This window comes from Typha angustifolia, chromosome 1, assembly GCF_048772165.1.
Source record: "Typha angustifolia cultivar Huaian chromosome 1, ASM4877216v1, whole genome shotgun sequence".
NCBI lineage: Eukaryota > Viridiplantae > Streptophyta > Magnoliopsida > Poales > Typhaceae > Typha > Typha angustifolia.
This window is the reverse complement of record NC_133239.1, coordinates 693,735-715,774: the sequence shown is the minus strand read 5'-3', so window position 1 is coordinate 715,774 and position 22,040 is coordinate 693,735. Positions and strand designations below refer to the sequence as shown.

At 35.1% G+C, this 22,040-nt stretch overlaps 1 protein-coding gene across 1 annotated transcript; it reads left to right on the top strand.

Moving 5' to 3' along the window:
• Positions 1-1,529: 1,529 nt before the first annotated feature.
• Positions 1,530-4,241, top strand: LOC140759286 (receptor-like protein EIX2). The gene has a single exon (XM_073095803.1). It carries the CDS (start codon positions 1,530-1,532, stop codon positions 4,239-4,241), a length of 2,712 nt encoding a protein of 903 aa, XP_072951904.1.
• The last annotated feature ends 17,799 nt before the right edge of the window (positions 4,242-22,040 follow it).

Here is a 22,040-nt window from a genome sequence, read left to right as displayed (position 1 = left end):
GGTTAGGCTCGGATAACGCAAGATAAAATTATCTTTCTTTTTTTTTAATTTAACTAGAGAAAATCTTGATGCAGAAATTTCAGCACCATTAATAGATTTTCTAAGTCTACCTCATTATTTGTTTTCTCTTGAAATTTCATAGATAAATATAATTTCTAGCGTCTTACAACAGGTAATATTATTTTCAAACGGCGTCTTATTCTAGGTTTTAAAAATATTAATCTAGAATAAAAAATATTTTTATTAATTTGATTTTACAATATAATTTTATTTAATTTTACTTTAATCTAAAAGTACTTATTTATTAAGTTTATTTTACATCTATAATTACTTTAATTTATCTATATAATAACTAATTGTTAAGAAAACTAACAGCCGATCACTTTGGAGATATTTTAAGCAAAACACAGTGATCGAATGAAAAATATTCATATGATAGAGTATCAGTGATAATAAAAACAAAATATATGATAATTTTTATAAATTTGCTGAAAAATCTAATCAAGCTTAGGTTTTAATAATCCAAAAGGAGATTGCCATTAATATAATCAAGCTTAGGTTGGAATTAAACAACCATTAATATAATTTTCTAAGTCCACTGTCTGTCTTTTCCCTTTCTTTCTCTGGAATTCCACAGATGAGTACAATTTTGAGCCTATCATATCGGACAGGACAACGTTATTTTTAAATGCTATCTCATTCAGGACTTTGTTTCTTGGACTCACTGTAGAATAAACTACCATGGACCCTAATGCTTTGGACGTATTTTTAAAACATTTATTATTCGGTTGAAATAAAATGGACATCTAATGTTTTTGTTTCCACAAATCAAAGGTCGCTTAGCTATCATCCATTGTTGTAAGATAGATAATCAACTGATTTAGAAGCTTAAGTTGTTAGGCTGGACGAGGTTTAAATTGATGACCTAATCAAATTGATTTTGTTATCACGTTAGATAACTAACTCATAGAAAAATTTGAGTCGTATTAAAAATAGAGAAAAGAACAATGTATAGACAAAAGTGAAGATGATATGTCATGCCAATGGGATAGTGATCAGATTGTTAAAATGGGATTATGCTATTTAAGTGTTCCTAGAGTTCAAATCTCAGTGACACTAATTTATATTAGAACATTATTAAATTTTCATTTATTTGAGAAAAAGAAAAAGAAAAGAAATATATACCATTATTATTTGAGAGTAAGTGACAATCTAGACTCTGGAATTCCCCAACCATTACAATTTCCATACTCTTCTTGTTTCCTTCCGTGGAATTCCACAGCCATCGTAATCTTTGTACTTGGAAGCTCAAATGCCTCTTTCCACCATTGAAGTAAATAACATGTGGTACATAGAAGAAGAAGAAGAAGAAATATTCTCTGCTAATATTGCCTTTAGGCCTTGACTATTGCGAGAGCTGCTTATATGATCCTATTAATCCCAGGTGTTTGGAAGCTAGAAGAAGTAAAAGAAGTTTAATGGCCAAGGCGACAAGATCGTCTATCCAATGTTGTCGTATCGTCCTAATAATGATATGGGTTCTACTGGCCCAATATCAAATCCCCATTTCCTCCATATCTGTGGAGCCCAAAGGAGGAGGAAGGAGTTGCATCGAGAGAGAGAGGGACGCACTTCTTTCCTTCAAAGCAAGCATTGAAGATCCCAGTGATGTCCTATCTTCTTGGCAGATTGGCCAAGACTGCTGCCGGTGGAGGGGCGTCGTGTGCAGCAACAGGACAGGTCATGTTGTGAAGCTCGACCTCCATAACAACTTCACCGACGACATTTATGACTACAACATTGACATGATCAATTATAATTTTCGGACATTGGGCGGTGAGATCAATCCTTCTCTGCTAGCTATAGAGCATCTCAACTACCTCGACCTGAGCTACAACGACTTCGGACGTAAGCGGATACCAGAATTCATTGGCTCTTTCAAGAACTTGAAGTATCTCGACCTCTCTGATGCAGGCTTCGGTGGGAGCATACCTCCTCAGCTCGGTAATCTCACTAAGCTGCTCCATCTCGATCTTTCTTCTAACTCCTTGGAGTCGGTTGATTATATAGATTGGTTACCGCGTCTCTCTTCCTTGAAGTACCTCGACATGAGCGAGGTAAACCTCAGTGTTGCTGTGGATCGGGTGCAGGTCATGAGCATGCTTCCAGCTTCTCTAAGAGTTCTTTATCTATTTGATTGCAATCTCAACGTGACGTTCTCTTCTCTGCCTCTTTACTCTTCTAATCTCACATCACTTGTGAGCCTTGGTCTTGGGGACAACTACTTTCACGGTCCTATTCCTGATGGTCTACTAGGAAACATGACCTCCCTCAAACAACTTTTTCTTGGAGGCAATGATCTCATTGGCATGGTACCGAGGACTTTGAAGAATCTATGCAACTTGAAAGAGCTCATGCTATGGGATAATCAAATCAACGGGGACATAGCAGAATTGATGAAAAGGTTGCCACCCAAGATAGAGGAGTTGGATTTGTCTGGAAATAACTTGACCGGAAGTCTGCCAAGTTGGCTCGAGCACATGGCCAGTCTAAGTTTTCTTGATCTCGGATACAACAGCCTCAGCGGTCACATACCTTGCGGGATTGGAAAGCTCACTAATTTGAGCATTTTGGACTTGAGTTTCAATCACTTGGTTGGCATTATATCAAAAGATCATTTTGCAAGTCTAACGAGATTAAAGATGTTATACTTGTCCGACAACAACAACCTGACCATGGTAGTAGGCCCAAATTGGCTCCCTCCATTCAAATTGAAATATGTAGGCTTGAGCTCCTGCAATCTGGGACCCCATTTTCCTACGTGGATTCGATCGCAGACTGACATTATCGATTTAATAATGTCTAATACAGGAATAGACGATAGGTTGCCAGATTGGTTTTGGAATGTAATTTCTTCGGTTGAATATCTTGATCTCTCCCTAAACCAAATCAGCGGAGTATTACCATTGACTCTGGAGTTCCTGTCAGTAGCATCTGAAATAAACCTGAATTCAAATCAGTTCCATGGTGGGGTCCCAAAATTACCGACGAGTCTTCAAGTGTTGGATCTTTCAAACAACAGTATTACTGGTACCATCCCATTATCTATGTGCAACCAGGTGCAGTCCTTAAGAATTTTGGATCTATCACACAACCGCCTATCAGGACAACTTCTTCAATGTTTGACAAGCAGGAAATCTTTTAGAGCTGATCCTGGTGACTTGACACCGATAGCTTCTGAACTCTCAATAGTAAGCTTCCGCAACAACAGCCTCTCTGGTGAATTCCCTTTGTTCTTCCGAGATTGTCAGTATCTTAATTTTCTTGATCTTTCTTATAATAAGTTCTATGGAAGCTTGTCGATATGGATAGGTAAAAGATTACCGCAATTAGCCTTTCTCTTATTAAGGTCTAACATGTTTTCTGGCTATATACCTATTCAGCTTGCAAAATTAGACTATCTCCATGTTTTGGATCTTGCTCACAACAATCTATCAGGAACCATAGCTCCATCTCTCGTGAACTTCACAGCAATGACTACAGTCTCCTCGTACGGAAGTTATTATGTCCCTGATTTCATTAGCCTTTTAGTGGTCACAAAAGGGCAAGCTTTGGAATACTATACCAAAACAATAATGTCTCTCATGTCGAGCCTCGACTTATCAGGCAACCGTCTAACTGGAAAGATCCCTCAAGAGATAGGAGGCCTTGCTATATTGAAAAATTTGAACCTGTCGGCAAATCGATTGACTGGAGATATTCCGGAGACAATCGGTGGTCTTCAATCATTGGAATCTCTTGACCTATCAAACAATGAGCTTTATGGTGAAATTCCTCCAACTCTATCAGCTTTAACTTTTTTGAGCTACTTGAACTTGTCCCATAATAACCTCTCAGGAAGAATACCTTCTGGGCAGCAACTACAAACATTTGACGATCCGTCAATTTACGAAGGCAACAACAATCTTTGTGGGCCTCCTATTTCCAAGAATTGTTCAGGAGGAGATGGAACGACTCTAGATGATCCTCTAGAACTTGAAGATGGAAACGAGATGTCATCTTTTTATCTCAGTATGAGTCTAGGATTTGCAGTGGGGCTTTGGGTGGTCATTGGTCCATTACTGTTCAAGAGGACATGGTGCGCAACTTATTTCCTCTTCATTGACAACATCTGTGATAAGATCTATGTGTTTATGGTTCTTAATTGGGCTAGGGTCATTGCCAACATCAAGAAGAAATAAAGCAGAGGCGTGGTTATCCAAACGGAGGAGTTTCCATGGTTCAGATCATGGAGATTAGTCACTGTTTATTGCTATATTGTGTGATTATGCTATCAACATCCAAATGCTGATCACATCTTATAATAGATAAAAGAAGTAGATATGTATGAAATATGTTGGTCATCTGATCTCTTCCATGTAATCTAATATCAGACTTGTAATTGTCTTTCACATCGTCAACATGCTGCTTTTCTATTAAGGTTGTGTTGTTGAAAAGTAGTTAAAACTCCAATCTATCAGATGCAGCAACTTTTGTTACCTTACAAATTATCACAACTTTACTAATTTACATAGCTTTGGTAATTAACATAACTTTTTTTTCTATCTTACTTTTAATATTTTACTAAGTCTACATTCTTATTCGTTTTCCTCCTTTAGAATTCTATAAACCAATCCCTAAATATAAGAATGTTTTTTCTTCCTTCCTTCCTTCTATGGCTTGATGGAGGAGAAATTTTAGTTGCCAATAATTCCACCCGCGTAGGACCAATGCTCAGGAATACAGTTCAGTTGAACACATAACAATGGGAGATATCCTAATTTGCTGTTGGCATTTAGTTGTATCTTAGCATCAAACCGTCACTTAGCTGTCATCCATTTTGTAAGGTAATCAGCTTATTTAGAAGCTTAAGTAGGTTTAAATGATGACCTAGTCAAACTTATTTTGTTAATCATGTTAGATAACCAATTAATGAAAAAAAAATCGAGTCATACTAATAATAAGAAAAACAATAGTGTGTAGACAATAATAAACAATGAGATATCAATACCAATGGGATAGTGATCATATTGTTAAAGAGGTTTATGTTATATGAGTGTAATTAGTTCAAATTTCAGCGGCACTTATTTAATTTAGAAAATAGTAAGTTCCCACTTCTTAAGGATTAAAAAAAGAATTATTCACCAAATATATCCTGCATTTCGACTAATTTTTATTAATGTCACTTCTTTGAGGATTTTATAACTAAACCCTTTATTTTTCCTTACGGCATTTTGGGTTAAATAAATTCAATCATTTTCAAGTGAATCAGGGTAAGTTATGTAGTTATACAAAGTAGCGAGAGGGTGTTATACAAAAATTATAGAGAAAAAAAAATTAAAAAGCTAGTTATTAAAAAAATAGTGAAAATATAAGGTATGATTTAAAAATATTTCATAAAGTGTAATCTAAGGTTTGGTTCTTTTATGGCACCAGCTGAATTCCACAATCATTAATATTACTTTCATACTCTATCTTTTTCCTTCGAAATAATAATGCTTTTAAGTGCTTTACAGTGGATGCCAATTCTCCAGAGCCATCTTTGTGATGGAAACAAGGCTCTAATCAATCATGAATTGATCGAATGAGTTCACTCATGGGTCATCATGGAGTGGAAGGTAGTACTAAAGATGAAGTTGGTGTTCTACCTCCAAAGAACTTATTGATGTGTTTCTATTCATATGTAAACAGGGTATATCCTATACAATTAATCAAGCTTCTCTACTACTCATTTATTAGACTACACCATGATGCTCTGTTTGAGGTTTTGTGATTTAGGGCTCATCATCTCATGGTTAAATTAAAAATTAAAAATAATCAAGGCCTCCTAATTAACTAGGCCTATGATGCTTAATGATTCCTTTTCTTCTTCTTCTTCCTGGTTATTTTTCTCTCTTGTATGAAATTAAGAACATGAAGAAATCTAAGGCTACTTAGCTGAAAGAAACACTGGAATGGAGGGCAGATTAAAGAGGTCTAATTAAGCTTTACTGAGGGCCAAAATGCATTGTATCTAAAATAACAATGCAGGCAGTTTTAGAGCATCATATCCTATGAACAAGAACAACTATATATGTCTATTAATGTCTCCTTCAATGCCACAGTAGCAATCACAACAAGGTGGCTCAAATGCTAGCTAATGAAATATTGGCTAAGGAGGCTTAGTGATATATTTAAGTAGTTTAGGGTTGTATATGTCTATTTTTTTTTCTTCTCAAGGGTTTGAAAGTGATACACAGAGCAATGTGAATGAAAATATAAGTGAAACATAGAATATTTTTTAAATCTTTTTTGCTAAATATCTAATCAATTTAAGGTTCGGATAACTCAAGGTCAAATTGTCATTTTCTTTTAAATTTGATTAGAGAAAATCTTGATGCTGAAATTTAACCACCATTAATAGAATTGTCTAAGTCTACCTTCTTGTTCTTCTCACTTCCTTTGGAATTCCATAATTTTTAGCGTCTTACAACATGCAATATTATTTTCAAATGCCATCTCAATCTGGACTTTAAAAACATATCATTATGGAATAAAAATTATTTTGTAAACTTTAGAATTAAAACCATTAATTTGACTTTAAAATATAATTTCATTTAATTTTACTTTAATCTAAAAGTTTACTTATATTAAGCATATTAAGTTCATTCTACATCTTTAGTTACTTTAGTTCATTTATATGATAACTAATTGCTAAGAAAACTAATGGGCTGAATAGTTGTGAGACATTTTAAGCAAAGCACAATGGTTGAATAAGAAATATTCATATGATAAAGAGTTAATAATAATAAAAGTAAAATATATGGTAATTTTTATAAATTTGCTGAAAAATCTAATTAAGATTAGATTTCAAATAATCCTACTATTTTCTTCTTCCTATTGTTAGAATTCCACAACCATTAATATAATTTTCTAAGTCCAGCGTCTCAGTCTTTTCCCTTCATTGTCTGGAATTCCACAAATGAGTATAACTTTGAGTGTCTCATTCTAGACTTTGTTTCTTTGGACTTATTGTAGACTAGACTTCCATGCAACTGATGCTTTGGACGTATTTAACGGATACTTCAATACTTTTATTGCTTGATTGAAATAAAATGGAGACCTAATAATGCACTACCACATTTATAATTGATTTATCCCTAAATATAACTATATTTTTGTTTCCACAAATTAAAAGTCACTTAGCTATATATAATCCATTAATTGTTGTAAGATAATAAGCTGATTTTAGAAGCATAAGTTGATATGCTGGATGAGGTGTAAGTTGATTACTTAGTAAAACTGATTTTGTTATCATGTTAGATAACTAATTCATAGAAAAACTTGAGCCATATTAAAAATAGAGAAAGCACCGGTGTATAGAGTGTAGACAATACGAAACACAAAAAAGGAGTGTAGAAGATTAAAAAATCAGTGCCAATGGGATAGTGATCAGATTGTTCAAATGATTTATATTATATTAAGTGTTCCTGAATTCAAATCTAATGATTTAATTGTGACATTATTAAATTCTCATTATTCAAAAAAGAAAAGAAGAGAAAAAATATATATACCTTTATTATTTGAGCATAAGTGAGAATCTAATTTCCATACTCTTGTTTCCTTTCATGAAATTCCACAACCATCGTAATTTCCATACTTGGGCAAGGTAGTGTGGAATTGGAAGCTCAAATGTCTCTATCCACCGTTTAAGTAACATGTGGTATATAGAAGAAGAGAAAGAAGAAGTATAAACATTCTCTACTAATATTGCCTTTAGGCCTTCACCACCACGACAACTTATATCCTATTAATCCCAGGTGTTTGGAAGAAGAAGAAGAAGAGGCAAACGAAGTTTAATGGCCAAGGCGGCAAGATCCTATATCCAATGTTGTCGTATCGTCCTAATAATGATATGCGTTCTACTGGCCCAATATCAAATCCCCATTTCCTCCGTAGCTGTGGAGCCCAAAGGAGGAGGAAGGAGTTGCAGAGAGAGAGAGAGAGAGAGGGATGCACTTTTCCTTCCAAGCAAGCATTGAAGATCCCAATGATGTCCTATCTTCTTGGCAGACTGCCAAAACTGCTGCCGATAGAGGGGCGTCGTGTCATGTTGCGATCCGTAAACATGATGGTCGTAAATCTCTAGAATAAAATCCGAAGAAAACATGAAAACTCAAATAGAAATTAAATCCTAAAATAGATTGACACAGCGAAAATTGTACTCAGTCTTCAGAGTCCTGACTAAGTGGCTTTTTAAATTACTGTAAAAATAATAAGTCCTCATGAGCTAGACGCCCAGCAAGTAACCCACTCTACTAATAATATGTCTAATGACAAAAATCAACATGTGATACATATAGTAGCAGAAAAAGAATTATAATAATAATATATAAGCCGTCTTGAAAAATAAATAGTTTTCTTGTCTCTTATATTGAATTTCAAAATCCATATATACCAAATTAGAATCATAAATTATTCATATTAACTCATTTTAAATAAATTAATATAAAATAAATCAATCTCTGCTAAAGGTGTTTTTTTTATGGAAATCAAATAATAAATCATTCATATTAACACAATCCGAATAAATCAGTATAAAACGAATCTCCACTAAAGTGTATTATCATGGAAATCGAATTATAAATCACTTATAATATCTCAATTTAAATAAATTAATATAACACAAATCAATCTCTAGTGAAAATGTACTATCATGGGAATCGAATCATAAATCATTCATAATATCTTAATTTGAATAAATCAATATAAAAGCAGTCGATCTCTACCAAAATTGTACTATCATGGAAACCCGTTAAAACTGATAAAATACCATATTATCTCATTAATGGGTACTCTGACCCGTGGCCACATCGCACTACCTAGTCACCATCGAGATGGCGCCCGAGACTTTTTTAGATAGTCGATCCGTCTAGGGTCACAGTAGGTACTATACAGTGCCCTATTGACTTTTTCACTAACCGTTGAGAAAGATTAGAGTCACCAGAACAAAAATCCAGGAATCTTTTCCCTAATCCCGCTAGAGTCACTTGGTAGCACGTCGCAACGTTACATTCCAAGGATCTTTTCCTTGGACTTATCTTTTTGAAAACAAATTGGGTTTTAGATCTCACTTTTATTAGTATTTATATTGATTCATTATGAATCTCAAGTATCAAATTCCTCAATCACCAAAATTCTCAATCTTCAAAATACAATATATACACGAATAATCCATAAATTCAAATACTACTATTTCCTCTAATATATATATAATATAAATCATTCTTAATAAGTCAGAAAACACAAATAAATAATAATCTAATATTTAATCTTGCAAAATTTCACGTCTCAAAAATAATATTTTATTTTTGATCATATTCTAAAAAAAATAAAGATCTCTTATATTTTATTTATAGAAAATAAAATATATTAGCATAAAGATTTCCTCTATTATTTTCTGAAAATAAAATATAATAATAAATTTTTTTTACAAATCCGAAATTCCTTTGAATTGAAGTAATTCTAATTTATATCTTATTTTCTTAAAAAAATAATATTATTTATTTTCAGGAATCCAAAATCCATATAAATTGAAATATTACTAATTTATATCTTATTTTCTACAATAGAAATAGTTATTAATTATTTTCATAAATCTAAAAATTCATTTAAATTGAAATATTCCTAATTTATTTCTTATTTTCGGCAATAAAAATAAATACTTTGAAATCTGAAAAATAATAAACAATAAAATCCCTTTTTTCCAAGAATGATAAATATGAATTTTCTATAAAATACAAAATATTAATATTTCTAATTTTTTATTGAAAATCCTTAAAACAATGAATTTCTTACATCTATTGCAAAATTTCTTATCTTATAAAATCAAACGGGATAAGAATAAACATAAATATATTTATAATTCATCAATTATATTTTTATATAATAAAAATTTAAGAAAATATGAGTGGAGACTTGCCTTGATCGCTCAATCTAAAATAATTTGATTTTCTTATCCTAATCGTAATCTGCATGAATTTCAAAGCACTCCATGATTATCTTCTCTTTCTTTTTTTCTTCTCTTTGGTATGATAAAATTTTTTTCCTTTATTTTCTATTTTTTCTCTCTCTAATCTCCCTCGAGAATAATATCTTTTTCTCTCTCATTTTTATTTCTCAGTACTGTAGCGCCTAATTTCTCTTCTAAAAAATCGCTCTAAGGTTTACTTCTAGGCCCCCCTTTTATAAAAGAAAAAACAATATATAATAAGAGTCCCACAAGAATAAGAATTCTAATATCTTAAAGATATATCTAAAAATTTAATTTAATTTAATAAAAATCTTAAAACATAAAAGATAAAATAAAATTCATCGCTATCTAAACTGTATATTTCTATTTATTTTATTTATTTATGTTCCAAAATTCTGGGTTGTTACACGTCATGTGCAGCAACAGGACAAGCCATGTTGTGAAGCTCGACCTCCATAACAACTTCATCGACATCAACTATGACTACAACACAGACATGATCAATTATAAGTTTCGAACGTTGGGCGGTGAGATCAATCCTTTTCTACTGGCTATAGAGCATCTCAACTACCTCGACCTAAGCTACAACAATTTCGGACATAAGTGGATACCAGAATTCATTGGCTCCTTTAAGAACTTGAAGTATCTCGACCTCACTGATGCAGGCTTCGGTGGGAGCATACCTCCTCAGCTCAGTAATCTCACAAAGCTGCTCCATCTCGATCTTTCTTTTAACTCTTTGCACTCGGTTCATCTGGTATCATGGCTACCACATCTCTCTACCTTGAAGTACCTCGACATGAGCGAGGTAAACCTTAGTGCTGCTGTGGATGGAGTGCAGGCCATGAGCATGCCTCCAGCTTCTCTAAGAGTTCTTTATCTATTTGATTGCAATCTCAACGCGACGTTCTCTTCTCTGCCTCTTTACTCTTCTAATCTCACATCACTTGTGAGCCTTGGTCTTGGGGGCAACTACTTTTACGGTCCTATTCCTAATGGCCTGCTAGGAAATATGACCTCCCTCGAAAAACTTGGGCTTGGAGGCAATGATCTCATTGGCATGATATTGAGGACTTTAACGAATCTACGCAACTTGAAAAAGCTCATTCTATGGGATAATCAGATGAGCGGGAACATAACAGAATTGATGAAAAGGTTGCCGCCCAAGATAGAGGAGTTGGATTTGTCTGCAAATAACTTGACCGTCTGCCAAGTTGGTTCGAGCACATGGCCAGTCTAAGTTATCTTGATCTTAGTAACAATAGCCTCAGAGGTCCCATACCTTCCGGGATTGGAAAGCTCACTAATTTGAGCAGTTTGGATTTGAGTTCCAATCACTTGGTTGGCATTATATCAGAAGATCATTTTGCAAGTCTGACGAAATTAGAAGATTTATCCTTGTCCGACAACAACAACCTGACCGTGGTAGTAGGCCCAAATTGGATACCTCCATTCAAATTGAAATATGTAGGCTTGAGCTCTTGCAATCTGGGACCCCATTTTCCTACGTGGATTCGATCGCAGACTGACATTATCGATTTAATATTGTCTAATATAGGAATACCAGATTGGGTTTGGAATGTAATTTCTTCGGTCGAATATCTTGATCTCTCCCTAAACCAGATCAGTGGAGTATTACCATTGACTCTGGAGTTCTTGTCAGCAGCATCAGAAATAAATATGAATTCAAATCGATTCCAAGGTGGGGTCCCACAATTACCGACGAGTCTTTGGTTGTTGGATCTTTCAAACAACAGTATTGCTGGTACCATCCCATTATCTATGTGCAACCAGGTGCAGTCCTTAGGAATTTTGGATCTATCACACGATCGCCTATCAGGACAACTTCCTCAATGTTTGACGAGCAGGAAATCTTTTAGAGCTGATCCTGGGGACTTGACACCGATAGGTTACGAACTTTCAATAGTAAACTTCCGCAACAACAGCTTCTCTGGTGAATTCCCTTTGTTCTTCCGAGGTTGTCAGTATCTTAATTTTCTTGATCTTTCTTGTAATAACTTCTATGGAAGCTTGCCGATATGGATAGGTAAAAGATTACCACAGCTAGCCTTTCTCTTATTAAGGTCTAACATGTTTTCTGGCTATATACCTATTCAGATTGCAAAATTAGACTATCTCCATGTTTTGGATCTTGCTCACAACAATCTATCAGGAACCATAGCTCCATCTCTCATGAATTTCACAGCAATGACTACAGTCTCCTCATACGGAAGTTATTATGTCCCTTAATTCATTAGCCTTTTAGTGGTCACAAAAGGACAAGCTCTAGAATACTATACCAATACAATAATGTCTCTCATGTCGAGCCTCGACTTATCAAGCAACCGTCTAACCGGAAAGATCCCTGAAGAGATAGGAGGCCTTGCTACATTGAAAATTTTGAACTTGTCAGGGAATCGATTGATTGGGTATATTCCAGAGACGATGGGTGGTCTCCGGTCATTGGAGTCTCTTGACCTATCAAACAATGAGCTTTACGGTGAAATTCCTCCAACTCTATCAGCTTTAACTTTTTTGAGTTACTTGAACTTGTCCTCAAAAAATAAGCTTTATGGCTGGCTTTTACCTCTAGTTTAGCATAATTTTAGAATTCCACAACCATTAATATAATTTTCTAAGTCCAGCGTCTCAGTCTTTTCCCTTCATTGTCTGGAATTCCACAAATGAGTATAACTTTGAGTGTCTCATTCTAGACTTTGTTTCTTTGGACTTATTGTAGACTAGACTTCCATGCAACTGATGCTTTGGACGTATTCAATGGATACTTCAATACATTTATTGCTTGATTGAAATAAAATGGAGATGTAATAATGCACTACCACATTTATAATTGATTTATCCCTAAATATAACTATATTTTTGTTTCCACAAATTAAAAGTCACTTAGCTCTATATCATCCATTAATTGTTGTAAGATAATAAGCTAATTTTTGAAGCATAAGTTGGGCTGGATGAGGTGTAAGTTGATTACTTAGTAAAACTGATTTTGTTATCATGTTAGATAACTAATTCATAGAAAAACTTGAGCCATATTAAAAATAGAGAAAGCACTGGTGTATAGAGTGTAGACAATACTAAACACCAAAAAAGGAGTGTAGAAGATTAAAAAATCAGTGCCAATGGGATAGTGATCAGATTGTTCAAATGACTTATATTATATTAAGTGTTCCTGAATTCAAATCTAATAATTTAATTATGACATTATTAAATTCTCATTATTCAAAAAAGAAAAGAAGAGAAAATATATATATACCTTTATTATTTGAGCATAAGTGAGAATCTAATTTCCATACTCTTCTTGTTTCCATTCATGAAATTCCACAACCATCGTAATTTCCATACTTGGGCAAGGTAGTGTGGAATTGGAAGCTCAAATGTCTCAATCCACCATTGAAGTAACATGTGGTATATAGAAGAAGAATAAACATTCTCTACTAATATTGCCTTTAGGCCTTCACTACCACGACAACTTATATCCTACTAATCCCAGGTGTTTGGAAGAAGAAGAAGAGGCAAACGAAGTTTTATTTCTTATTTTCTGCAATAAAAATAAATACTTTGAAATCTGAAAAATAATAAACAATAAAATCCCTTTTTTTTTCCAAGAATGATAAATATGAATTTTCTATAAAATACAAAATCTTAATATTTCTAATTTTTTATTAAAAATCCTTAAAACAATGAATTTCTTACATCATCATATTGCAAAATTTCTTATCTTATAAAATCAAACGGGATAAGAATAAACATAAAGATATTTATAATTCATCAATTCTATTTTTATATAATAAAAATTTAAGAAAATATGAGTGGAGACTTGCCTTGATCGCTCAATCTAAAATAATTTGATTTTCTCGTCCTAATCGTAATCTGCACGAATTTCAAAGCACTCCATGATTATCTTCTCTTTCTTTTTTCTTCTCTTTGGTACGATAAAATTTTTTTTCCTCTATTTTCTATTTTTTTCTCTCTAATTTCCCACAAGAATAATATCTTTTTCTCTCTCATTTTTATTTCTCAGTACTGTAGCGCCTAATTTCTCTCCTGAAAAATCCCTCTAGGTTTTCTTCTAGTCCCCCTTTTTATAACAGAAAAAATATATATAATAAGAGTCCTACTAGAATAAGAATTCTAATATCTTAAAGATATATCTAAAAATTTAATTTAATTTAATAAAAATCTTAAAACATAAAAGAGATAAAATTCATCATTATCTAAACTGTATATTTCTATTTATTTTATTTATTTATGTTCCAAAATTATGGGTTGTTACACGTCGTGTGCAGGAACAAGACAAGCCATGTTGTGAAGCTCGACCTCCATAACAACTTCACCGACATCAACTATGACTACAACACTAACATGATCAATTATAAGTTTCAAACGCTGGGCAGTGAGATCAATCCTTCTCTGCTGGCTACAGAGCATCTCAACTACCTCAACCTAAGCTACAACAATTTCGGACATAAGCGGATACCAGAATTTATTGGCTCCTTTAAGAACTTGAAGTATCTCGACCTCACTGATGCAGGCTTCGGTGGGAGCATACCTCCTCAGCTCGGTAATCTCATAAAGATGCTCCATCTCGATCTTTCTTTTAACTCTTTGCACTCGGTTCATCTGGTATCATGGCTACCACGTCTCTCTACCTTGAAGTACCTCGACATGAGCGAGGTAAACCTCAGTGCTGCTGTGGATGGAGTGCAGGCCCTGAGCATGCCTCCAGCTTCTGTAAGAGTTCTTTATCTATTTGATTGCAAGCTCAACGCGACGTTCTCTTCTCTGCCTCTTTACTCTTCTAATCTCACATCACTTGTGAGCCTTGGTCTTGGGGGCAACTACTTTTACGGTCCTATTCCTAATGGCCTGCTAGGAAATATGACCTCCCTCGAAAAACTTGGGCTTGGAGGCAATGATCTCATTGGCATGATACCGAGGACTTTAAAGAATCTACGCAACTTGAAAAAGCTCATTCTATGGGATAATCAGATAAGCAGGAACATAACAGAATTGATGAAAAGGTTGCCGCCCAAGATAGAGGAGTTGGATTTGTCTGCAAATAACTTGACCGTCTGCCAAGTTGGTTCGAGCACATGGCCAGTCTAAGTTATCTTGATCTCAATAATAATAGCCTCAGAGGTCCCAACCTTTCGGGATTGGAAAGCTCACTAATTTGAGCAGTTTGTTTTCGGGTTTCAATCACTTTGTTGGCATTATATCAGAAGATCATTTTGCAAGTCTGACGAGATTAGAATATTTATATTTGTCCAACAACAACAACCTGACCATGGTAGTAGGCCCAAATTGGCTCCCTCCATTCAAATTGAAATATGTACGCTTGACTGACATTATCAATTTAATAATGTCTAATACAGGAATAGTCGATATGTTGCCAGATTGGTTTTGGAATGTCTTTTCTTCGGTTGAATATCTTGATCTCTCTCTAAACCAGATCAGCGGAGTATTACCATCGACTCTGGAGTTCTTGTCAGCAGCATATGAAATAAATCTGAATTCAAATCAATTCCATGGTGGGGTCCCAAAATTACCGACCAATCTTCAAGTGCTGGATCTTTCAAACAACAGTATTACTGGTACCATCCCATTATCTATGTGCAACCAGGTGCAGCCCTTAGAAATCTTGGATCTATCACACAACCGCCTATCAGGACAAGTTCCTCAATGTTTGATAAGCAGGAAATCTTTTAGAGCTGATCCTGACGACTTGACACCGATAGGTTCCGAACTTTCAATAGTAAGCTTCAGCAACAACAACCTCTCTGGTGAATTCCCTTTGTTCTTCCGAGGTTGTCAGTATCTTAATTTTCTTGATCTTTCTTATAATAACTTCTATGGAAGCTTGCCGATATGGATAGGTAAAAGATTACCACAGCTAGCCTTTCTCTTATTAAGGTCTAACATGTTTTCTGGCTATATACCTATTCAGCTTGCAAAATTAGATTATCTCCATGTTTTGGATCTTGCTCACAACAATCTATCAGGAACCATAGCTCCATCTCTCGTGAACTTCACAGCAATGACTACAGTCTCCTCATACGGAAGTTATTATGTCCCTGATTTCATTAGCATGTTAGTGGTCACAAAAGGACAAGCTCTAGAATACTATACCAATATAATAATGTCTCTCATGTCGAGCCTGGACTTATCAAGCAACTGTCTAACCGGAAAGATCCCTGAAGAGATAGGAGTCCTTGCTACATTGAAAATTTTGAACTTGTCTGGGAATCAATTAACTGGAGATATTCCGGAGACAATCGGTGGTCTACAATCATTGGAGTCTCTTGACCTATCAAACAATGAGCTTTACGGTGAAATTCCTCCAACTCTATCAGCTTTAACTTTTTTGAGCTACTTGAACTTGTCCTCAAACAATGAGCTTTATGGCTGGCTTTTACCTCTAGTTTAGCAACAAATCTTTTGTCTGATTCGTATACCTCTTTTGACTTATATAAGGTGCTCTAGGAGCAATATCATGTAAGGATATTGTTTCCACTTTCCAGGAGAAATCATGAAGACTTGAATCTACTCTGTATAATCTTTAACCAAGAAATTAGGAGACTGGCCACTCAGGTTAGCAATTGTCAGAAATATGTCCTTTAAGTTTGGACATCTGATATTGAACTTTGTCTTATTAATACTGTAAAAGAGTTAATGCAGTTCTTCTCTTTGATAGGTTATTAGAGTTAAATGGTCACTTCATGCAAGAGAGGAGATCATCTTTGAGCTCCTCCAGCATTTGAGAGGCAATGCCACCAAAGCTCTGCTTGAAGGAATCAATAAAAGCACAAGGGAAATGCTCGTGGACGCTTGTTTACAATTCAGGATGTTACAATTCAGGATGTCTGCAAATAACTTGACCGTCTGCCAAGTTGGTTCAAGCACATGGCCAGTCTAAGTTATCTTGATCTCAGTAACAATAGCCTCAGAGGTCCCATACCTTTTAGGATTGGAAAGCTTACTAATTTGAGCAGTTTGTTTTTGGGTTTCAATCACTTTGTTGGCATTATATCATAAGATCATTTTGCAAGTCCGACAAGATTAGAATATTTATATTTGTCCAACAACAACAACCTGACCATGGTAGTAGGCCCAAATTGGCTCCCTCCATTCAAATTGAAATATGCAGGCTTGAGCTCCTGCAATCTGGGACCCCATTTTCCTACGTGGATTCGATCGCAGACTGACATTATCGATTTAATAATGTCTAATATAGGAGTAGCTGATAGGTTGCCAGATTGGGTTTGGAGTGTAATTTCTTCGGTCGAATATCTTGATCTCTCCCTAAACCATAGCAGTGGAGTATTACCATCGACTATGGAGTTCTTGTCAGCAGCATCTGAAATAAATTTGAATTCAAATCGATTCCAAGGTGGGGCCCCACAATTACCGACGAGCCTTTGGTTGTTGGATCTTTCAAACAAAAGTATTACTGGTACCATCCCATTATCTATGTGCAACCAGGTGCAGTCCTTAGGAATTTTGGATCTATCACACAACCGCCTATCAGGACAACTTCCTCAATGTTTGACAAGCACGAAATCTTTTAGAGCTAATCCTGGCGACTTGACACCGATATGTTCCGAACTTTCAATAGTAAACTTCCGCAACAACAGCCTCTCTGGTGAATTCCCTTTGTTCTTCCGAGGTTGTCAGTATCTTAATTTTCTTGATCTTTCTTATAATAACTTCTATGGAAGCTTGCCGATATGGATAGGTAAAAGACTACCACAGCTAGCCTTTCTCTTATTAAGGTCTAATATGTTTTCTGGCTATATACCTATTCAGCTTGCAAAATTAGATTATCTCCATGTTTTGGATCTTGCTCACAACAATCTATCAGGAACCATAGCTCCATCTCTCGTGAACTTCACAGCAATGACTATAGTCTCCTCGTACGGAAGTTATTATGTCCCTTATTTCATTAGCCTTTTAGTGGTCACAAAAGGACAAGCTCTAGAATACTATACCAATACAATAATGTCTCTCATGTCGAGCCTCGACTTATCAAGCAACTGTCTAACCCGAAAGATCCCTAAAGAGATAGGAGGCCTTGCTACATTGAAAAATTTGAACTTGTCTGGGAATCGATTGATTGGGTATATTCCAAAGACGATGAGTGGTCTACAGTCATTGGAGTCTCTTGACCTATCAAACAATGAGCTTTATGATGAAATTCCTCCAACTCTATCAGCTTTAACTTTTCTGAGCTACTTGAACTTGTCCTCAAACAATGAGCTTTATGGCTGGCTTTTACCTCTAGTTTAGCAACAAATCTTTTGTTTTTACCAGGTTATTGTAAACCAATTTTTACTTATACGAACAGAGAGCCTCATCTGCTTCGTTGTACCTCTGAACAAGTCTTATGGTTTTCTTAATTATACTTGCATTATTTTAGGGAGTTTGGTTTTATTTCATATTCCTCTGTATTTTGCTGCAGATTGTTCCGCAAGTATGTACTTGGAGGAGCAGATGAAATAGAGTTAAAGTTTGTAAATAGGTAATTTGTCTTATTCGTATACCTCTTTTGACTTATATAAGGTGCTCTAGGAGCAACATCATGTAAGGATATTGTTTCCACTTTCCAGGAGAAATCATGAAGACTTGAATCTACTCTGTATAATCTTTAACCAAGAAATTAGGAGACTGGCCACTCTGGTTAGCAATTGTCAGAAATATGTCCTTTAAGTTTGGACATCTGATATTGAACTTTGTCTTATTAATACTGTAAAAGAGTTAATGCAGTTCTTCTCTTTGATAGGTTATTAGAGTTAAATGGTCACTTCATGCAAGAGAGGAGATCATCTTTGAGCTCCTCCAGCATTTGAGAGGCAATGCCACCAAAGCTCTGCTTGAAGGAATCAATAAAAGCACAAGGGAAATGCTCGAGGAGCAGGAAGCTGTTCGTGGACGCTTGTTTACAATTCAAGATGTTATGCAGAGTACAGTTCGTGCATGGTTGCAGGTTGTATCTTACAAACAAGCAAATGCCTTTATTTGCAATTTCATTTGTAATATGTTTTGACGCATTGGTTATGTAAAACCTTCTTCTTTAAAGAAGATATAACATATTAATCTTGTTCATGTGTTTCAGGATAGAAGTCTCCGCGTTCTCCATATGCATTTTATTTGTTTTCCGGTCTTCTGTTTTTCATAGGAATTGCCTTGATCGCCCTTGGAATTATATACTTCGGATTGGAAGATCCTATCACCGAAGAGCAAGTTCTTTGAGCATGGATTGGAAGCTAGGGCCGCCGAGAGAGCCGTAACCGAGAGATTTCGCCATTGAGGGGGATTCGAGGAGCACGGAATCCATTATGATTTCTGAGAAGATCAATCGATGGTCAAGCGCGAAGAGAAGACAAAGCGGAGGAACCCTAGAATTCTCGACCGTAGGGATTTCGATTCGAAGAGTTTTGGGGGGAAAGGATTAGGGTTAGGGTTTTTTTTTTTCTTTGCAACGTCTCGACTCTCGAGATCGTGGGGTTAATGACTGGGAAACTCGGGAACGTGGCCGGTGAACCGCGTGCACAGTTATTCGTTTGAATATATAGTGCTTTCCCACGGGGGTGAGAAGGCATCTACGTAGATATAACTGAATTCGGCAACAATTATCTTTTGCTTCCGTAAAGTCGGCGCATCCGGACGGTCGGCAGCGACTTTTCCAATCGGTAATTGAGAGGAAGCCAGAACGACAAGTTTATATTGATTTGTCCAACGAAATATTGGCTATGAAGGCTTAGTGATATATTTCAATAGTTTAGAGGTTATATGTGCCTATTTTTGATTCTTGAAGGTTTGAAAGTGATACTGAGTAATGTGAATAATAATAAAAGTGAAACATAAAATATTTTTAATAAATTTTCATAAATATCTAACAAGGTTAGGCTCGGATAACGCAAGATGAAATTGTCATTTTTCTTTAAATTTGACTAGAGAGAATCTTGATGCTGAAATTTCAGCACCATTAGTAGATTTTCTAAGTCTACCTCATTATTTGTTTTCTCTTAGAATTCCATAGATAAATATAATTTCTAGTGTCTTATAACAGGCAACATTATTTTTCAAACGCGGTCTCATTCTAGACTTTAAAAATATCAATCTAGAATAGAAAATATTTTTATTAACTTTGAAAATAAAACCATTAAAAAACCTCTTAATTTGACTTTACAATATAATTTCATTTAATTTTACTTTAATCTAAAAGTACTTATTTATTAAGTTTATTTTACATCTATAATTACTTTAATTTAACTATATAATAACTAATTGTTAAGAAAACTAACAGTCGACCACTTTCCAGATATTTTAAGCAAAACACAATGATCGAATAAAAAATATTCATATGATAGAGTATCAGTGATAATAAAAACAAAATATACGGTAAGTTTTATAAATTCGCTGAAAAATCTAATCAAGCTTAGGTTTTAATAATCCGAGAGGAGATTGTCACTTTCCTTTAAATTGGACTAGAGAGAATCGTAATGTTGGAATTAAACAACCATTAATATAATTTTCTAAGTCCACTGTCTTAGTCTTTTCCCTTTCTTTCTCGAATTTCACAAATGAGTATAATTTTGAGCGTATCATATCGGACAACATTATTTTTAAATGCTATCTCATTCAGGACTTTGTTTCTTGGACTTACTGTAGAATAAACTACCATGGACCCTAATGCTTTGGACGTATTTTTAAAATATTTATTGCTCGGTTGAAATAAAATGGACATCTAATGTTTTTGTTTCCACAAATCAAAGGTCGCTTAGCTATCATCCATTGTTGTAAGATAGATAATCAACTGATTTAGAAGCTTAAGTTGTTAGGCTCGACCAGGTTTAAATTGATGACCTAATCAAATTGATTTTGTTATCACGTTAGATAACTAACTCATAGAAAATTTTGAGTCGTATTAAAAATAGAGAAAAGAATAATGTATAGACAAAAGTGGAGATGATATTTCATGCCAATGGGATAGTGATCAGATTGTTAAAATGGGATTATGCTATATAAGTGTTCCTAGAGTTCAAATCTCAGCGACACTAATTTAATTAGAACATTATTAAATTTTCATTTATTTGAGAAAAAGAAAATAAAAGAAATATATACCATTATTATTTGAGAGTAAGTGACAATCTAGACTCTGGAATTCCCCAACCTTTACAATTTCCATACTCTTCTTGTTTCCTTCCGTGGAATTCCACAGCCATCGTAATCTTCGTACTTGGAAGCTCAAATGCCTCTTTCCACCATTGAAGTAAGTAACATGTGGTACATAGAAGAAGAAGAAGAAGAAGAAGAAGAAGAAGAAATGTTCTCTACTAATATTGCCTTTAGGCCTTGACTATTGCGAGAGCTGCTTATATGATCCTATTAATCCCAGGTGTTTGGAAGCTAGAAGAAGTAAAAGAAGTTTAATGGCCAAGGCGACAAGATCCTCTATCCAATGTTGTCGTATCGTCCTAATAATGATATGGGTTCTACTGGCCCAATATCAAATCCCCATTTCCTCCATATCTGTGGAGCCCAAAGGAGGAGGAAGGAGTTGCATCGAGAGAGAGAGGGACGCACTTCTTTCCTTCAAAGCAAGCATTAAAGATCTCAGTGATGTCCTATCTTCTTGGCAGACTGGCCAAGACTGCTGCCGATGGAGGGGCGTCGTGTGCAGCAACAGGACTGGCCATGTTGTGAAGCTCGACCTCCATAACAACTTCACCGACATCAACTATGACTACAACACTGACGTGATGAATTATAAGTTTCGGACGTTGGGCGGTGAGATCAATCCTTCTCTGCTGGCTATAGAGCATCTCAACTACCTCAACCTAAGCTACAACGACTTCGGACATAAGCGGATACCAGAATTCATTGGCTCTTTCAAGAACTTGAAGTATCTCGACCTCACTGATGCAGGCTTCGGTGGAAGCATACCTCCTCAGCTCGGTAATCTCAC